Source organism: Larus michahellis (assembly GCF_964199755.1).
Source record: "Larus michahellis chromosome W unlocalized genomic scaffold, bLarMic1.1 SUPER_W_unloc_1, whole genome shotgun sequence".
Lineage (NCBI taxonomy): Eukaryota > Metazoa > Chordata > Aves > Charadriiformes > Laridae > Larus > Larus michahellis.
The window spans coordinates 2513885-2533628 of record NW_027435888.1 but is presented as its reverse complement, the minus strand read 5'-3'; the positions used below and the strand labels follow the sequence as shown (position 1 = coordinate 2533628).

General features: G+C 44.5%; 2 protein-coding genes across 2 annotated transcripts in view; one reads left to right on the top strand and one right to left on the bottom strand.

Annotated features, from left to right (window-relative positions):
- The window catches only part of LOC141736682 (microtubule-actin cross-linking factor 1, isoforms 6/7-like), a 39506-nt gene that overhangs the window by 7924 nt on the left and 11838 nt on the right, over positions 1 to 19744 (bottom strand). The gene's annotated exons all lie outside the window — the stretch shown is intronic.
- Positions 3804 to 10772, top strand: LOC141736681 (E3 ubiquitin-protein ligase RBBP6-like). The gene is made up of 5 exons (XM_074571238.1): positions 3804 to 3969; positions 6508 to 6607; positions 8474 to 8512; positions 9156 to 9171; positions 10761 to 10772. Exons 1-5 carry the CDS (start codon positions 3804 to 3806, stop codon positions 10770 to 10772), a joined length of 333 nt encoding a protein of 110 aa, XP_074427339.1.

The following is a 19744-nucleotide window of genomic DNA, read 5'->3' as shown; positions in this document are numbered from 1 at the left end:
TAACTCCTTGTACACCTTCTAGCAAGAAAAATAATGTTGATTAGTGGAGAAGAGGCAAAGGTGAAACTAAGAGCAGCCTGAAATTTTTTAGAAAATGATTTTGTGTGTTTTATTTCTGTGCACAAATAGATGATTTGACACATGGCCCACAAGAGTGCACATTTCTGGGTCCAAACCTTACGCTAGTGCTCTGCCCACGGCTTAGTTCAAACCAAACTGACTGCGTGCTACTCACACAGAACCGACTCTATGAATTCCATGACTGGGAATAAAGACAGGCATCAGTAAATACATCAGAACAGAAAGGTAAGTGAATACAGAAAAGGGTTTTCCATTCACATTCAGAACCTTTTTTTTTTGAATACAGCAATAAAATCATTTGATCTTGTCCACGATCTACTACTAATGGATAAACAACTCCAGTAAACAAGTATTCCAGATCAGATTACGTGTTAAAATTGCCTGACATTAATCTTCTACTTAACAAACAAATCCCAGCTAATAGCATAGCCCAGGGAAAATGCAAAAATAGAAGCTCATCTGAAGGGCCTCTCATGCAGGCAGAATGATTGGGGGGACAATCCTGTAAGTAAAGCAAGCATGATTTGGCTCACAGTGACTGATCAAGCTAGTTTGTCAAGCTCATATTATATAGCTAGTCTTAATAGAGCCTGTTTGTTCATTGTGGACATATAGGAAGACAAATGAGTGGACCCACTGTTTACCAGTACATAATAGTGGCATATTTTCATTAACTGGTCCCAGAGTAAAAAAAAACAAAAAACAGAGTAAAACTTTGAAGCCAGGGTTCATCCTATCTAACTGGAGTTGCTTAATTGAGGCAGCTAAAAAACCCCCAAACCTATTTACTCTGTGCTCAGCAGGGAGAGAGAGGTCTGTCCAGTAGCCATATGGGTTTGACCTCACTGCACAGTGCGAGCTGCACACTCAGCCTGGGGCCTCTGTGCAGAAGAGAGAGAGAGAAACCAAGAGGCCCAGGGAGCAGGAAAGAAGGGCGACGGGGAAAGTAGAGGGAGAGGAAGGATGACAGAGAGAGAGAGGGACTTGAAGAAAAGAGAAAGGGCGACAGGGAGCCGAGCACAGCAGGAGAGAGGAAGGGAGGTACAGGGAGGCGAAAAACAGGACCCAGAGGGAAAGGGGAAGGGCAGGGAGGAACAGGGAGGCAGAAGAGGGCTGACAGGAGCCCAAGGGCCCAGGACTCACCACAGCTCCCGGCTCTGCAGATCTGTCCTGTCGGCCTGTGCCAGCCTCCCCTCAGCCGACACAAGATGGCCGCCGGGAGCCTCCTGCTGGGTCCACAACTCCCAGCGTGCCCCGGGGCGCCCCCTCCTGCCCTCTGACCCCACGGGAACCATGGCCGCCTCCCCGGGGCTGCCCTGGCCCAGGGCCAGGCCCTGGAGCACGGCTGGGGCCGGGAGGAGGAGGTCAGGGAGGGAGAGAAGGTTGGGAGAGGGCGGCGGGGTGGGGGGAGAGGGGCGGGAAGGGCCAGAGGGCCGGGGAGAGCAGGGGGGAGCTGGTCAGGGAGGGGAGGGAGGAGAAGTGCTGGTGAGGAGCGGGAAGAGATGGAGGGCAAGAGATGCTGGTTAAGCTGGCAGAGCAGCGCGGAGAGCCGCCTGACAGCAAAGGTGCCCGGTGGCCGCAGAGGAGCCCAGGTGAGCTGATTCTTTTGGAGGCCACCAGGGCAGCTTTCCTCCGCCCCTGGTTTTGGTGAGCGATGGAGCAGTGCAGAGCCGTCCCTCAGGCATGCAGGCCTCAGGAGGGCTTCCCAGTGCCCCAGTGAGAGATCCTGCTCCCAGGAAGCGCCTCCCCATGGAGCAAAGGCCATATCCAGCCACCCGGCGCTGGGTACGGCTGCCCCAAGGGGTGTCTCAAGGAGGACGGGGTCGTCCGTCTGATGGCTCTGACACACAAATGGTGAGCCATCAACACACAAATGGGAAACAGGGAGGACCAAAGCTCCCTGAGCTTTGTTGGGCTGAGCTGGCCTTCGGGATAACTCGGCTCCTTCCTTTGCCACTTGCTTGGCTACTTTTTTCCAGCCAGTGATGGTTTACTGCCCACTGCTCCTCAACGGCCATCCTCTTGCAAAGGTAATTACGATTTGAGCTTTAGGAGAGATGGTACAGTAGGTAGATACGGGATCAAAGTATAGGCTGGTCTCTACCTTGGGAAGGGTAGGATGAGCTATTACACCTTGATAGGCTGTCCAGATAGGCGCTATGGGTAGAGTTCCTATTTGCTAATTGTTGTTTCTTTAGCATGTGCTGGGGGCTCAGTCTGGAATGACAAGAAGCCCACCCTGACTGATGCGGTGGGAAGGGAGACAGCAGAGGAGCACAGCAAAGGCAGCTGTTAAAGCAGCGGCTGAAAGCCGGTCCCTCCTGCATCCAAGGTGGGAAAGTGTGGGCTGGAGAACCAGAGGGCTCTGCTGCTAAAGGCAGCCACAGGGAAGCAGCAGGTCCTCTCCAGTGAAGGTGACGCACAGTGCAGTCTTCCAAAAGGGCCTTGGTAACTGCTGTCAGTGAGAGTCCTGTGACAGAGCCAGCAGGGCCATCAGCCTGCAGCTGTGCAGCGGTTGTAACTACCGCTGAAACGGTTGTAGAGGGGGATGCTGTGCTGTGGGTTTTGCTTGGGGTTCTTTTCTTAACTATTTTGTAGGGGTGCAACTATTTCTTTGCACTCAGGTGAGGGGATTGGCGCTGATCTTCTCTTTCTGGAGCGCGTCCTGGCATCCTTTGTCACCCAGAGCTTTCCCCTCTGTTCTGTTCCTGACGAGGAGCCATGGCTGCAATGGGGAACGACTCCTGTGAGTAACGACTTCACCAGCAGGCTTGGGCTTTTGTGAATCCCCAAAGGCAAGGGATGTGGCTGGTGCTCCATCCCTGACTGTTGATTTGCTGACAATCTAGAGGCAATTGTGGGGCGTTTCCTGCCAGCAGCCAGACTTACCCAGGTGTTTTCAATTAGACACGGGAAAAGGTTTTTATCCCTCCTGTGCCATTATGTACAGGACCTTGAAAGATGTTGTTTCTCATAGAAAGATCTCGCCTCAGCAGGGTTACCTTTGGGGCTAGATCACTTGAGCTGGTAATGCACTGCAAGACTCTAGCGGGCAAGGAAGGTAGGCCGAGGCACAGAAATCCGAGCGTGGGTTTGTTGGACTGCTGGCAAATTGAGCGGGGGAACAGACTGTTTTCCAAACAGTCAATTTCCATGGCAGTCCTGTACAGAACTCGACTTTTAAAATAGGCTTTCGTGCACCACTAGGGTCTCATCACTTCTCAAATGTCAGTTTAACATGATAGGGCTGCTGGTTAAGGACTCGTCTGCTGCGACATGGCTCAGGACCACACCAGGGCCAGCAGCGCTGCTTTCTGCATCCCGTGGGGGCGCTGGGCAGAGGGACGGGTTGGCAGGTCCCGGCACGAGGTACGTGTGTGGGACGTCAGGGTGACTCTCGCCTGGTTTTTCCCAGCAAAGCCCCAGCCGGTGCCAGCCCCGAGCTGCGGGGCTGTGCTCTCCGCACCCAGTTCATGGAATAAATTTGTTGTGTTTCATCAGATACTGGTTTTGTCTGCTGCCAGAGAGGGAGGGGAGGCCGAGCCAGGGCCACGGGGGCCGCTCCCCCTCGCCCACCCTCCGCCTGGGCTGCCGGGAGGAGCCGGGCTGGCTCCGCCGCCACAGCCCAGCGCCATTGCTGACAGCCCCAGGCTGGAGACCTTGTGGGGCTGGGAGGCGGGGCCTTCCTGAGACCTCCCCTAACCGAGTCTTCTCCCCCAACCATGTCTGCTGTGCATTATAAGTTCTTCTCCAAGCTGAAGTACGATATAGTCACCTTCGACGGCCTCCACATCTCCGTCCGCGACCTCAAGTGCCGGATCATGGGCCGTGAGAAGCTGAAGGCGGCCAACTGTGACCTGCAGATCAGCAACGCCCAGACCGACGAAGGTGCGTGGGGGCGCAGGGCCTCAGGGCAGTGAGGAAAAAGCATGTGCTTCACTAGGTTCCCTTAAACGTGGGGTTGCCGAAAGGGCCTTTGCCTAAAGGGCCTAAAGGGGCTAACTTTCCTGCTTCAAAGAGTATCAACGTGTGTGGCAGTGACATGATCCTCCTCTAGGTAGGTTGTGTTGCACTTTGACCTTTGTAAAATGAGTGTAATCTTTTAAACTTGGTACACTGGTGGCACCGATACTTAGTGAAGGTAAGGGTGTTTTCCATGCGAAAACACCAAAATACCCCAGTGGTTTTCAGAGCACAGCTAGAGAATACGTTTTGGTGTAATATGTATGAATGCCAACTTTTTTGGTTTATATGCATAACCGTTACTTCCAGTTGTTATTCGTCAGATGTAGATGCTTAAACTCACCTTCAGGAAAAAAAGGGAAAAAAAAAACAGACCGGGATTTTCTGCCTCAGTGGGATGTTTGGAATTCCTATATGCGGACATACAGTATTGCATTTTATACCTTTGTCTGTGCAGCAGTCCTGACAAAATGTTGAAATGATCTTGGAAAGAACAAAGTGAAGCTTGACTGAAGATGGCCTCCTTGTTCAGATTTTTCTGGGTACTCCAAGCTCTTACAGTTCAGTAACTGCTACTTTTCACAATGGAAATCTAGTAATAGAAGCAAAGCTAGTATGAGGTAAAAGTAAAGAGGATTTTAAAGCTCAGTGGAAAAATATGAGATGATGCTTTTAGAGATGCCGGGAAGGCAAAGGGATGGTTGGGACCTATTTTACAGAGGGGGTGGGGGGATGTCCTCTTCCACGCTTACTCTAGAGGCGTGTTCTGTGAGGGCAGAATTCCCTTCAAAAAGCCCATACTCAGGAATAGCGCATTTAAACTTGCCTCCTTTTAATTTGATCTGAATTTCTTATCATAGATGTTCTCACAATACCGTGGTAGAACAGTAAACTCCAGAACTCAGGTTTCTTGAGTACTCTTTCCTGCCCTGTAACATTCTGTCTCAAACCCCTTGGAGAATGTGCTATTCTGCTTATCAGGCAAAAGACAAAAAAGTATAAAACCAAAAATGGGACTCTGAACGCTCTTGGGTGATTAGTTTTAAGGAAGAAGAGTGCTCTTCTAAGATTGTCTCTGCAGCTCGGAACTTGCTCGAGTTCAGTGTTACAGCATGCACTTGACGGTTTTAGTAATGCTGTGATGCGATGTCTTCAAAACAAACTCCCGCTAACTCCAAAGGAAGTCATGCCCATAGGAAGAATATACTGAAAAATGATGCCTAAATTGTGAACTATTCCTATTTTGGGTCTGATCCCTGAGCAAAATCTCCCTGACAGAGCTTGGCTTCATATCCAATATCTTTGGTTTTCAGACCATCGTTCTGCAAAGGTAAGGGCTTTTAGCATTTGAAACTGTAGGCAGATTACGGGGAACGGCTGCTGGTAGTGCTTTAAAACAGTTAGTCATATCCAGCCGGTGTAAGTACAATAGACAACCATTCTCATGGGAAGGGCTTTGCATTTTAAGCTTGCTCAGTCCCAGTGTCTCAGGTAGTAAGGGCAGGTTTTTTTGGGTCGTATGTAAAAGGTCAGAAGGCTTTCCTCCGTTTCAAAAGACTGACAGGGTGTAAGCCAAGGCAAAGCACGGGTAGCGTCAGGCACACACTGTTTTCTAAAGGCTTTTAGAGGCTGTCTTCGTATGTAGTTTTGTTTGAGTCTCTCTGCTCTGCAAGAAGGGAATTGAAAGAGTTCCCGTCCCTTCACGTTTAATTCAAAGGAGATGATTAGCTTCAGAGGGGAGATACCACTTTAGTTTGAGCCAATTCTGACCTACTTGTGAAAGCAAGCTCAAAAAAGGCCAAAAGTTCTGTGATGCAAATTCTAGCACTGCCAGTTTGGGTTCCATTCAAATGTAAAGCACTGAGAGGCCGAGAAGTGTGGTTGTTGGTGGAAGATGCTCCAAGAAATAGACAGAGATGGCAGGGTCTCTTCTGCGTTCCATCAGTCTTGAGCACTGGTGGCATTAGGTGAATCGTTTGAGTTAACAGCTGTGGAAGCAATGGCGTTTTCATGCTTTAGCTCGGTGCCTGTTTTGTTGCAGGGCAAGCTAGACAGACTTCAGACTCTGGTTTATGCAGGTGAGACTTTGCTGTGGGTTGTTCTGCTCCGGAGATCTGTTGGCTTTGTAGCCTAACAGAAGCAAAAGCAACTTGAGCTAGATCAGGACAGAACCTCATGCATTAGCAGACTCTCTTTTAGTGACCATTGAGACCGTTTTGCTGTTGGCATTCCAACTTTTTTTTAAAAAAGGAGACAAATTTTGCTGTATGTGTTTGGTTCTCAAACCTGAAGATTTCTTGCAATGTACTGTTAGTGTGTTGAGATGATAAAAGCGCGATGTGACATACAAAAGTTTGCTTTTCTATCTGTCAAGGGATTCTCTGAAGTGCTGTGTAATTACGTATTAATCCTTAATCCTTATGAATGGACTAGGGTTTTTTCCTGTGTTTCTCTTGTTTTCAGAATACACAGATGACAATGCCCTGATTCCTAAGAACTCATCGGTGATTGTCAGAAGAATCCCTGTTGGAGGAGTGAAAGCTACCAGCAAAACATCTGTTAGGTAAGTATCCATAAACCATTGTATTCTTTCTAAGGGGTTTTGGTGTGATAGCTTTTTAAATTTATATTAGTTTACAGGGGCTTTCAGCTTGTATCTTTCTTGTTAAAGCTGCTGTTAATTTTTGTTGTCATGGGCTAGATTTTAATGTATCTGCCCCAAAGCAGGCTGACATTTTTAGTGCTGTTGGGACATGGGGTTCACACTCCACCAATTGTAACTTTTCAGATGCCTCTACTGGGTTTGTTCTTGGGGCTGATTGTTCGGAGACCCATGGTCTCTACATGGATCTCCATATGGAGAAATTCCTTATTATATGTGTTTGCTTTTATTGCTTTTATAGTACAGGCAGATACACATTGTAGTGTCATCTTAGGATTTGTTCCCATCTCAGAAGAGCCTGCGTCTCAGTGTTTGACTATTTCTTGCATTTGGGCTGGAGGGTATTCTTACGGCCCAAATCTGGGTTTTTTGCGTACTAGCTATAGAGGAAAGACCCAGGGTTGCCAGCTGGCAAACAATGCAAACAAGAAGTTTCATTCATAAAGGATTCCTAGTAGTTTCCTAAAGACAATGTCCGTTTAAGGCCAGAGAAAATGAACAGTGTCCTAAAGCCTTTTGTGTGAATACGATGAAGGAATAGTTAATCCTTTCCAAACTTGAAACTCAGTAAGCAGTTGAGCAGGTTACCAAATGTTACTAGTTATCTTTCTAAGTCTGTTTTTACCCTAAGCCGATGTCTGTGCTCCAGGTTTTAATTCTGTATTCCTAAGATTTACAGAGGACAGAGAATCGGGTGTATGGATTAAAATTACAGATACTCAAATGCACTCCCGACTACAGGATTATTGCTGTCATTTCTGCATTCATACAGACCCGTTCTATGTCAGCTACATTAGCGTTGTTTGAATGGTCATATTTTCCGGCCTTCTTAAAGATATGCCTCTCCCCCACAATTAAAAGATGTTATTAAATTGTGGTTTTGCCATGTCTTTCTAGTGTTGGTTCTCAACAGAGTAGAGTGATGAGTTACAGCGTTTCTCGCACCAACAGTACAGCAGCATCCTGGTACTCATGAAGTGTCTGCAAGCAAAACCCCCTGAATTTACGTGGCTCTGCATGTCAGCTTTGGGCATGTTACTGCCGTAGTTGTTGCAGTGCTTTCAGGTACTCCCTAGTAATTCTGGAGGCCACAGAGTTGTGCTTCTAAACACTGGGGGTTAATTAAAACGTGTATGCTTAGTGCTGCGTTGTCAGTGCATCCTCCGTTTCTGATTGGACGGCACCCTCTCCTGGTATTGTAATGCTGCCCCACAATGAGAGGATAGATGCTGCTAGCTTCAAAGATCAGGTAAATACCTGTATGTGGGGATAAGGGAAGAATGGCACTGCTGTTCTAGCATTGACAATTCACCAGGCAGATGAGCTTTCTGCTCCTCCAGCTGGAAACGTTGCAGAAGCCACTGGCAGAGTGGCTAAAGTTTGGGAATGATGAACGTACGCTGTAAGGGTGGAGAGGCCTTCAAAAATGTGTTACTCACCTCGTAGTATGTTCTTTGAGGTAAGTGGATGAAGAAACCATTGGGTGGTCATTGACAGTGTTTCCTTGTACTTGCTCCCCTTCGGGAGCTGTGTGGCTGTAATTGTGAGCCTGGTGGTGGTCTAGCAGTGGCAGGAAGCACGAGCCTTTCTCTTTGTACGTGAATTCCACAGCAGCCTTTGAATTGCCTCTGCGATACGGATCAATGAGTATGTGGAATCTCAGCAAGTTTTCAAACGTAATAAATGGTTCCTAAAATATTGTAGCATTTTCAAGATCATCTTAAAACAAATTCTGGCAATTGAGGCCGCTATTTTCTTTCGTCACAGGACTCCTCAGTTGAACAGAATTCTAGAGACTGCTGTCAGGTGACATTTCTAGTACTATTTTGAATCAACATAGCATATGTAACACATTTAGTGGCTAAATATGGTAGCCGTCTGAGCACAGTGCTTGGGCTTCCACAAAGACACGCTCTCGTAAAGACTCTGCTGCTGACATTTTTGTTATGTCTTTGTCGGATGACTGATTGCTGGTTCGCTTAAGGAAAGGTGCACTTTGAAGTGTCTAGACCATCACTGTTCTTGCTTAGAAACTAAAGTACTGTGTATGGCCCTATTTGTGATACTAGGGATATACAGACTGGCTAACGTTACCTTCCTGTTTTGATGGTTGATTATTTAAGAACACAAAATATAGGACAGACATGATGGTTTTGATACTTAGGTAGCAGAGACAAAATACCTGAGGACTTCCTCTTGTGCTGTTGTGTTCTGTATCTGTAAGTCTTGGAGTAATTTGTGACAAAGGTGAAATGTGATTTGGGTTTTGTTTTTCTTTGCACTGAGTGTACAAGAGAGAACAGTTTATGTATACGGATAAATTTCCACATTCGGTAGACTATCAGAACACAATGTTTTGACAATCCGGTTTTATAATCTGGTTTTGCTGCTTGATGCTGGGCACGAGTGCTTTATTTTAAATTCTGATCACCTTTCTTTCTTCTTCTAGAGGTCGAACTGAGCTAGTGAGTGGAACATTAAAAGCGGTATGTAAAATCACAATCTCACTTTTTCACGTTTGGAAAAGGAGCAGCATTTTTCTACAGGTTTGAAAACACTGTCATTCGGCTGCTGAAATATAATTAAGTAACACAAGGAAATACTTGACTGGTAATGGTCTAGATCTTGATTTGCCACTTGGGTTGAATGCTATGCGTAACTACACATTTCAAAATAGTCCCTACAGCATAAAAATCACTCTTTGGTGGTTTTCATTTTTCATCTTTATTTTAAGTACTTCACTGCTGTGGTGTGAGCCATTACACTAACCCTGGACCGCTGGATCCGATGCCTTGATAAGCTGTTAGGATCACCTAAATCTAGAAACAGATGAACTCTGGCTCTGTGTTCTGCGAAGAATGCAGCCTCTGATGCTCATGGAATAGTATCCAATCAACTTAAAATTGTAAGCTTTTTGTATGTAGGTCTAAAACCACTATGTCTTAATCTGACACCTGTAATTCTGTCACCGAGTGGTTCGAATTCCTTTTTGGCCATGAATGCATGAATGCCTCGCGTTGTGAGTTCGAGTTAGTTTACTGGCCCAGTGACCCAAGTAGTTAATTTTATGCATTTATGTAAACCACGTTTATAGTATTTCATCTAATTCAGATGAGTTTTTATTTCTTGAAAAGGGTTATTTTTCTTGTTGTTTACTAGCATGTGCATAAACACAAATCACATGTTCCAAAAGAAGGTTAACGTTCTTTTCGCCTCGCGTCTTCCCTGGTGTGTCTGTGTCACGTTTCTGAGTAGCATCTCGCCATCCGCTAGCACAGATGTCTCCAAGAAAAGGAAAAATCCTGGAGTGGGAGGGAAGCCTCAGCGTTAGCTAGAACTACTTAAAGTAAATGAAAGACGAAGCAGAAACGTTCCCTTCTAGTTTGCTCTGCCTGGACCTGATTTGGGTTGTGGGTAGCCGTGGGGAGGGTGGAAGCCTTGCATCGCTCTTTACAAATCCTCTCTCTCTCTCTCCCTGTAAAAGCACTGCAGCCTCGGGTGCTTCTGGTGTTGGAGACACAATTAACTTTATTCTTAAAGCTAACTCACTCTTGGTTCAAAGCGTGGGCTTTTTGTTTCGGTTTGGGTTTTTAAATACCTGTATTTCTGCATGTATTTCAAAGACGAACCTGGATCTTAGTGTGGGAGGAAGAAATCACCAAAAAGTTTGCCAATCACTGTTGAACAGTAAAGCAGCAAAATTAAAATTAGTCGTGATTTTTTTGAACAGGAAGCACAAAAGCTTTTACTTTGAGTATTTCTTCCTTGTCTTGCTCTTATATCATCTGTCATTCTATACGTCCAAATTTGCGCTGCTGTCCTACTGTTACTACAGCCAAAGCAAGAAAGTGCCTCCGTTTTGGTTTAGTATTCCTGTTTCGGTAACTGCGAGGATTTCTAGTTAGGGCTTGTCCTTAAAGGCTGCAGAAACGCAGCGCCAGGCCCATTGTTTTAGCATCGTCAGGCACAACCGTGATCCTTCCTGGCTGAATGTTTAGTTCAGCCAAGCAATCGGATTTTAGGAAACTGCTGTAATTTACACGTAATGTTCCAGCAGCACGACTAGCCTTTTCCTCCTGTTTTTGGTGCCCTTTCCCACGTGCGTCAGGTGAGTTTCTGTCTAGTCTTGTGTTTGAAATGGGAGTTAATAAATTCACTGTCGGTTCTTGGTTTTTGAGGGTTGCGTTGGCTGGTTGGGTTTGGATTTTTTCCCCCCAGTTCTTCTGCAGTATTACCTTAGGGCTGTGTACAAGTTTCATGGAGGTGTTGTTTCTGCTTGATTGATTTGGGGGACTGGCAGGAAATACTTCAGTAGAAATTTAGAGGGAAAAAAAAGTCACGAGAATGTAGGATCATTGGAAGAGGAAGATGGCTGTTGGGCAGATGTACTAACTAGTACATGAATTATCTATCGCCTGCGTTTGATAACTGTTTAGTAGAAAGGAGTGCTATCGCCACCTTTAAGAAATCAGACTGTTGCCTGCAGGCCATATAATAACTGCTCCCTAAAAAAATACCGGAACTACTTAATAGTTTATGAAGCGTTATGTTTCAGTTCCTGGTCAGTACAGGACTGTTTAATGCTAGACTCCAACAGAGCACCTTCCCACTCTCTGAAAAACTGCAAAACGGTGGTGATTGTTCCTGCTGTGAGAGAGCACGGGCCTGTTTTGCGCATGGGAAAGAGAGTGGCAGACGGAGCATGAAGCTGTTGGCCCAAATCTGGGTGTGCGAAGAGCTGAGCCACACACGGAGTGGAGACGGGTGTTTATTTCGTGTCTGCGCAGAGGTGGGGGCTGGGGGGAGCTCCACAAAGCCAGCACACCTTGGCTTACACGTTGTAAGCTTTCATATTTACAAAAAGCGACTCATTGGCAGACTAGACTAATTTCTCACACTTCCCAAACTGATTTGGGTAGTATGGCTTGTGGTCTAATAAAATACAAGAAATCAGTTTTCTCAGTGTCTGCTCTGTCCTGGTAAACACCTTTATTTCAATAAGTGGAGCAGTAAATTTTTTTCTAGACTAGGTGGTGCGTTACTTTTATGGCTGATGTTTTGGACTGGTGTTTTTATTTGGGTTTCGTGGGGTATGGTGAGTTTGGCATTTTTAAACGTAGTGACAGGAGAGGCAGAGTTCACGTTTCGGGGCTGATATGCCGGTGCTTTATTTTGACAGGCACCTGCTGTCTTCATCCAAGTGTAACCGTGTGCATTTATAAATGATGAGACATGAACTGATTAATTTTCAAACTACACCGAAGATAAGTTTCCTGTAGTGCTGCTTCCTTCTTGAGTAAACTTGAATTTATTTTCCGAATGCTTTTAGCTGGAAATTGACAGCTTCCTTACCCCTTTGACTTTTAAGCAGTCGTGAGCATTTGAGAAGGGTCCCTCTCTGAGATATTCTGGAGCAGTAAGCTGATCTCAAACGGGTTTGGTAATTGTAGTTTCTTCTCATTAACCTCATTAACCACACTCTTAAGCTGTCGTAGGTCTGGGCTTTGCTTTGAACAAATACAAGTTCCAGTGGGTTGGAAATGCCGCTTTCAGTGACAGTCAGAGGCGATAGTGCAGGCTTTGGGACTACAGTAGAGGTTAGCTATTGCCGTGTTTCGATTGTAGAACTCGACTGTGTGTTTCTTTTCTTGTGAACAGATTGGTGACTCTCCTGCATCTATTTCTGTGGCCCAGCTTACTAAGGTATATGAATATTCTCGTCAAATACTTAAAAAATAAAAAAGCATTTTCTTTGTACTTTTAAATCTTATACTGTCATCTGTATCTGGCTAGCACTTGTAATTTGAACAAGACTTTAATAAAATTTCTACTAATTTAAAGTATTTACTTTAACTTTAAAATGTGTGTATATTTTGATACTATCCTGTAAAGAGTAGTTCCCATTTTGGAAGATAAAAGCAGAGTACCTTATCAGCCTCAACGTGATGTTGTAGTATTGGTCTTCTTCAGGACCCAGAGGAGCAGCACTTTAGCTGTCTACCATTTTTGATAAGTTTTGTTAATTTTGCGTTGGAAACAAACACAATTTTTATGGAAGACTTGATTTGTCTGTAAGCTGTGGACATTTAAGGGGGGTTTTGAACAGTCAAAATAGAAGTGTTTCTGTAACGTGGACAATTGCATCCCTATTTTTGAATTTCTAGTGATGGTAGTCACGGAACCATTCTTTGAATGCTGCACAATTTCATAAATTGTAGTGTATGTGCAGTGGAGAACGCAACCTAATTTGTTTGAACGCAAACTGTGAATTGTGAAAATGTGCCCAGTTGTTTCTAAGATTATACCAATGTGTCTGTGTGGCATAATAGCAGATGTGTCCCTCTGAAACTGTTGTAATGCCATGTTTGGCTATGGAATCGCTTGCATTTTTGGCTCAATAACGTGTGACTTTGGCCGGGAGAGCACTAGTGATGGCCCTTGGTGCACAGACGTAGTGCTGTGCAATGAAATTACTCGTCTTGAAAGAGCACAAAGATTAGAGGAGGTAGGGCCTAATGCAGAGGAGACGGTTCTTTCTTCTGAAAATAAAGGCCGGAATTCATTTCCAAGAAGGAGAGATCTCTTCCTGCTGGTAACGTCTTCCCTCTCTCACTGCAGAAATTCAATTGTGTACAATTGAGAAAAAAAAATAGTTTGGAAAGCAGCCAACAAAAGAAATTGGTCTCTGTTAGTGCTGTCCTTAAACGTGTCCTTGGTTCTGTAAACTCCTGTGAAGTTTTGCTCGAAAAAGTGAAAAACCATCCAAGCGGTGTACACATTTAAGCTTTTGAGAGAATTTAACTATTTCAGAAAAATGCAGGAACATACCATAAAGCAGGTCAAAGCCGTTACTTACTCTAACCTCTTCGGTGCAGGCTGGCTTAGCATGGAGGCAAGGTGTTCAGAGTTCTCTGGTTTTTTATTACTGTGCATTAAACGCCATAATTGAGTGTTGGTGTATTGCCAGTAATGTTTTGTGGGTTTTGGACGTGTTTTGTAAACCGTTTGGGTTCAAACAAATTAGTCAATGATCTCTAAAGTTTTCTGGAAATGTAAATGGCAGTGATTTCATAGATGTCGATCTGGATTATGTTACCGTTGAGCAAAAGCTGTGTATGTGAAACAGGCATTTAAGAAAATGTTGAAACTAGTTGTCTGCTTTTGTGCATGACTGCCATTAAAACCAAAACCATGAGTGGCTGATCTGAACGATAGGTGCTTGAAGGTCCAGATCACTGAGAGTCACTCCCTTAGACCCTGCTCGTATCTGGACTAGTGTGTAATTTGAACATTTGAACTAATACGTCTCTACTAATCAGATGGCTTCAATAATTTGAAAATCTGATTCTGCATAAGGTCGATATGACAATCTGTGTGAGCTTAACTGTGTTTCTAATGTGCCTGTCAAATAATTCCCTGACGCCATGTGTTGAATATTTGCATGTTTTAATTACACAAGCCTCTGGTTGCGTATTCATGCCATTTAACGTTAGTCACTGAACGTATGTGCGTGAGGCATGAACTCAGCCTTCCTACAGAGATGGTGAATCTAAGTTTCCCCAGTGACTGGCTCAGAGCCCTGAATTGAGATCTCCCTCTGAACTGTGCTTTGGAGGAGGAGTGGATTTGTGTCTCTTCTCGGAGTGGATGGTGAGCTAAGGGATATTTCACCCTTAAGGAACCTGAAGTTAAGGCAAAGGATGTCAGATGAGTTCAAACCACTGCTCAAGCCTTTGGAACATCCTGGCTATCTTCATTTAGGAACATAAGTATTTGAGTCAAGCAACCCTTCTGCTGGGTAAAAGGAGAGGATGAAAGGCTTTTGCCGCTTAACAGAATCACTGACAGATCACTTTAAGTGTGGGTCTTGAGATGAGACGTGTCTGCATTTCTTTTCTTAGCAGGACAAAAGTTTGGAGTCTGTTCCCAGAATTAAAAAGAGCACAGGAATTCCAAGGAGTTTCACGATGGAGGTGAAAGATCCCAAAACAAAGGGTGCTATGCTGACAAACACTGGAAAATACGCCATACCAACTATTAATGCGTAAGTATGGAATTAATTGGACTGACCAAAAACTGAAGGAGAGAAACCACGAGTGAATGTCTGAGTGGCAATGCAGCCGAGTTGGCCGGCATCTGTAATTGCAGGGGAGGAAGCATTGTCACTGTATCTTAACCTTAAAATCTGCCATACTTTCTAATATGAAAACAGGGTGGTCCTACTGTTCGTGCCCCTGGAAGTTGGTTAAACGTGTGGTAGGCTGAGAATCTATTTCTGCAAAACATTTCCGTAGTGTTTACACTTGGAGTCGTTCTCTCAGAAAGCTCGTTTTGCATCTGGTTTATGTTTCAAAGGCTTCTTGCAAAATTTATCAAATTGGACTATTGGGCTGAGATTTCCTTCCCCTCTGCCTTTTATCAAATCTCACGTGTGAAACAGACTGAAGTTTTCCTGTTGCTCCAAACTAAAAATGCTACTGTGTGCTGACAAGAGTGGTTCTCTTAAAAAGGAATCGGTAGCACTTCTGTTTTTCTGTCACGGATCTCCTTTGGTAGGAGCTGTAACATCGACTTCGTTCACTTATAAAATGCAATTACTCGAAGGCCAACTCTATCCTGAGCCTGCAATTTATATTTACCCTCTGGCAAAGGAGGGCTGGGATTCATTTCCCCTGATTTCTAGCCGTCAAAAAATGATTTTTCTAAGTCTGAGCTAATTTCTTAGTTGATCCAATGAATGGTAGAGTTCTGCAGAAGGAAAATTGTTCCCCCCTCCCTTCTCTGGCAGTTGAAACTAAATGCCTGTGTTTTAGAAGGCTAATGCGGAGTGAGAATAATTCCATCCGTTATCTTCCTTTGATAAAATTAAAAGCTTGGAACAGTTTTCCTATCCACATCTTTAACTTTTTTCTTTTTCCTTCCCCACCCCACCCTCCAGGGAAGCTTCTGCTAGAGGAAAGAAGGAAAAGCTGCCCTTTTTACCCTCATCCTCGGATGATCCGATTCCAGATGAGTTGCTGTGTCCCATTTGTAGAGATACGATAACCGATGCAGTTGTTATTGCCTGCTGCGGAAACAGTTTTTGTGGCGAATGTAAGTGTTACTCCCCTGATTGTTAATTCAAAACCTGATCTTCTGAAAGCAGAAATAGGAGAGAACTAAATGATTGTGTTACCACTTCTATTTACTACTTAAGTATCCCCTGAGTCGGAAAAGAATTTTCTCACATAAAGGAAAGAAAAATAAGGCAGAAAGCTTTTTTTGCTTTTTATGCATGTAGTTAAATCCTCTTTACCCGCGGAGGGATGATTATGAGAAGAGTGCGTAATTGTGCAGGTGATTACAGGATTAGATAGTGAATGCATTTAGTGTCTTTCTCTCACACAAAATTATGTGGCCAACTCTGGTGACTTGCTGTGGTCTGCAACAAGCGGATAGTCAGGCATTTAATCCACATTCTTCTCCACAGGAGAGTTGGTTAAAGCCGGCAGAACTCAACCCTACTATCGTTTTTTTGAGATGAGTTTTTTTCAAGAACCTTGAGGTTGGTGACTTGTCACCGTAGAGCCTGGAAAAAAAGAGGAGTTGAACCATCAAGACGCAGCCTGCCCTACATCTTCAAATGTTCAATAGTGAAGTACCAAAACTGCGTAGCTATTTACTGCATACTAGGAATTTTTTACACTCTTGAACGTTTATAGCTTGATGCTCTCAGGGCAAGAGCAGATTCACCCATTAAGCATATACGTCTTTTTATAAATGATTAGAACCCTCAACAGTTCCTTCATTTGGCTAAAAACTATTTTGATGATTCTAATGATTCGCAGGTATTAGAACAGCATTACTGGAATCGGAGGAACATACGTGCCCAGCATGTCATCAGGCAGATGGTTCTCCTGATGCTTTAGTTGCCAACAAGTGCCTACGCCAGGTAACGTGATGACTGTGATGTAAACTGTTTGCATGAAAAGTCTATTTGTAAAAAGCTGAAAGGGAAGAAAATAGTACTTTACATCTCCTTAAGAAAGGCTAAATTGAATAAGGCTAAATTTACTTTTCAAATGCTTCATCTGTTATTACAGAAGCTTACACCTTTAGAGACAGTCTGGCAAATTCGGGTCACACTTTTGTTTAACGTGATTGCCTCCCTTTCCAATTCGATGTTAACACAGAATTACTTTAAGTGCAGATACTCTGAGGTGCCAATCGTTACTGACACTGTTTAACATCCCGTGTTTGTGTATCTGCACGTTGATTTATTTCAGGGTTGGTGGCATTTCCAGGAATACACCAGTAAATTTACTCTGTGGAGGTTTTTGTTCGCCTATCTACTGACGTTTCATAGTATGTTTTTGTAAATGTTTTTCTGCCTCTAGGCTGTGAACAACTTCAAAAGTGGAACTGGCTACAGAAAGCGGATTCAGCAGCAACAGCAGCGGCAGCCGCCACCGCCACCACCTTCACCACCACTCGTGAGACAAGCAATAACCCGCAACCTGCAGCCTCTGCTCCGGCCAAAAATGTCCAGACAGCAGGCGCCACTAATGATTTCGTTAGCTTCTCTGGCTTCTCCTTCTGCTTTGGCATCGTTGGCCCCTGGTCCGTCACCTGTGGCAGCCTGGCTGCCAGTAAGTCCCTCTTCTGTCATTGTCCCTGATCTCCCTCCAGCAGTGCCCCTACCTCTCCATGCTGAAAAGCCAGATAGACCTTCTCGGTAAGTAAAGCTATAGAGCAACATGAATATGAAACGCTGAAGTTAGATTCTTCTTCTTGCGCTCCTCTGCTAGCGAGTGACGTTTAGTGACATTCATTAGTGACATCAGTGACAGTTCCAGCTATTTTTTTTTACTTTGAGTGAGGACACTTTGATAAGTTGGAAGTACACCTCATGCAAGAAGCTTCTCAGAAGTATTTGTTGTTTGGTTCCCCTATCAGTCGTTCAGTCCAGGTTTACCCCGAGAGAGGAACCTTTCTTCCCCAGGAGCCCTCTGATTTGAAGTGGCTAGGAATTCCTAAAGTAACCATTCGGTTATGCCAGACCTTCTTGAGTGCATTAATTTCTGTGTAGTACTGAGGATCTCATGTTCTCATGAAAAGTGTAAAACCAGCTGGAGGTAACATTGATCAGGTGTTTTCATGTTACTTTTTCCTACAGTATTTCTGCCATCAATGGTACGATAAGTCAGAGCCATCCTCAGTAGTCACAGGGTAGTCAGCGATGCATGCAGATTGGATAACAAACATTGAAACACTACATTTGAAGTATTTACAAACATGACAGTCTAACTTTGCAACCCAGTGAATTAATATGAAAACACATGAACAATCTTAACTCTAGTTTAGGGTTTATCTTCTTTCAGCTCGATGCCTTGAATGCAAACAGCCACTCTGTCCAGAAGGCTGTCAGGCTCCGCCGTACCGTTGAATACAGGGGCTCACAATTCAAAAGAACCTCTCAGGCAGCCTCCGAACTAGAACACAGCCGATTCCTAATAGAATTTCCGTTCTTGCATCATCCAAAACTGAGGTTCAGCATGTGGGTTATACGTACTCTAATCCTCCCATGCGCAGCCAGCTTACCAAATTCTGTTTCCAGTGAGCTGTCTCTTTGAATGCTGGTATTCCACGTAGACTTCTCTTCAGGGCTTCATGTGGAATCACCCAACTTCCGATTGGTAGATCTGGTGAAGATTACTTTTTCTTTATTTGTTTCCATTTACAGTAGTCAGCCTTTTCTCACCTTGGACTTTATATTTCCAGTAGCACATCAAAACACTGTTTGAATAACAAAAATTCATGTTTTTTGTAGCGGTGCTGATACCGTTACAACTCCTGGTGCTCTGGTGGCTGCTGCTGAGCTTTCTAGATCTTCCTCTCTGTCAGTCAGCAGTTTGTTGGAAGAGAAGGTAAATTTTATTTCAACATATGCAGTGAGTCCTGTATTTTAGTAGAGCTCCAAACATTTTCCAACTGTTTGCGTTTATTCACAAGGGCTGTCAGATTCCTGTACTAAGACAACCAGCATTACCAAGTCTTCTGGGCCCCCAAGGGCAATCAATGCCCACGACAGGTAAGTAACTAAAACTTTAGAATTTCTTTTCAGAAATTATCATCAGATAAAGTGAACGGGATTTTTTTCTGTTTCCTCTCCCCACTCTGAAAGGTCATCCAACGAGAGCCAGTACACCTCGCTCGGCGGGTGGCAGACCAGGCTGGGACCTGTAAGTGTTCTGCAGAAATTCAGTGTATTACTGCTCGTAACCTGTTAAATGAGGCCGTAGCACGTAACTTAGATAACAGCTGATTTATAATGAGGTAAGTGTGCCCAGATAGCTGTGGAGAATACAAGTGGTAACCGGGAGACCTTATTGTGGCCTTCCAGTACCTGCAGGGGGCCTACAGGGAAGCTGGGGAGGGGCTGTTTGCAAGGGCATGTAGTGATGAGGGGCAATGGTTTAAACGAGAGCAGAGGGGGTTTAGATTAGACATGAGGAAGAAGTTCTTTACAGTGAGGGTGGTGAGACACTGGCCCAGGTTGCCCAGAGAGGTGGTGGAGGCCCCATGCCTGTAGACATTCAAGGCCAGGCTGGATGAGGCTCTGAGCAACGTGATCCAGTTGAAGATGTCCCTGCTGACTGCAGGGGGGTTGCACTAGATGGCCTTTAGAGGTCCCTTCCGACCCAACACATTCTATGATTCTGTGATTCCAATTAGTTTTGAAATGGCTTGATTTTAATTGTCTTTGACAAAGGGCATATGTGATGGCACTAAGATGATTTAAAGTAAAACTCCAGTACACGATTGAAAAGAGGACTCTGAAAAATTAACACTTTTTGAGGAAACCGTAAGTACATCTGAAAATGAAATACAATTAAAGAACCAGGCGGAAAGATGCCCTCTTGATTACTGGCTGAATCGGGCTGAAGAAATTGATTTCCCCATAGAATTCGGCCTCCAGCATTCTTTTTTTAACAACCTAGTTGATACTGATTGAGCAAATTATTGGAAAAGTCAACGTTCTTATATGATGACAATTTT

What these genes read in the sequence shown, in the direction of transcription:
- LOC141736681 (XM_074571238.1), top strand. Translation starts at nt 3,804, where the DNA reads ATGTCTGCTGTGCATTATAAGTTCTTCTCCAAGCTGAAGTACGATATA. An exon ending in CAACGCCCAGACCGACGAAG is followed by an intron (nt 3,970 to 6,507) that starts GTGCGTGGGGGC and finishes TCTTGTTTTCAG; the next exon opens with AATACACAGATGACAATGCC. An exon ending in ACCAGCAAAACATCTGTTAG is followed by an intron (nt 6,608 to 8,473) that starts GTAAGTATCCAT and finishes CTTTCGTCACAG; the next exon opens with GACTCCTCAGTTGAACAGAA.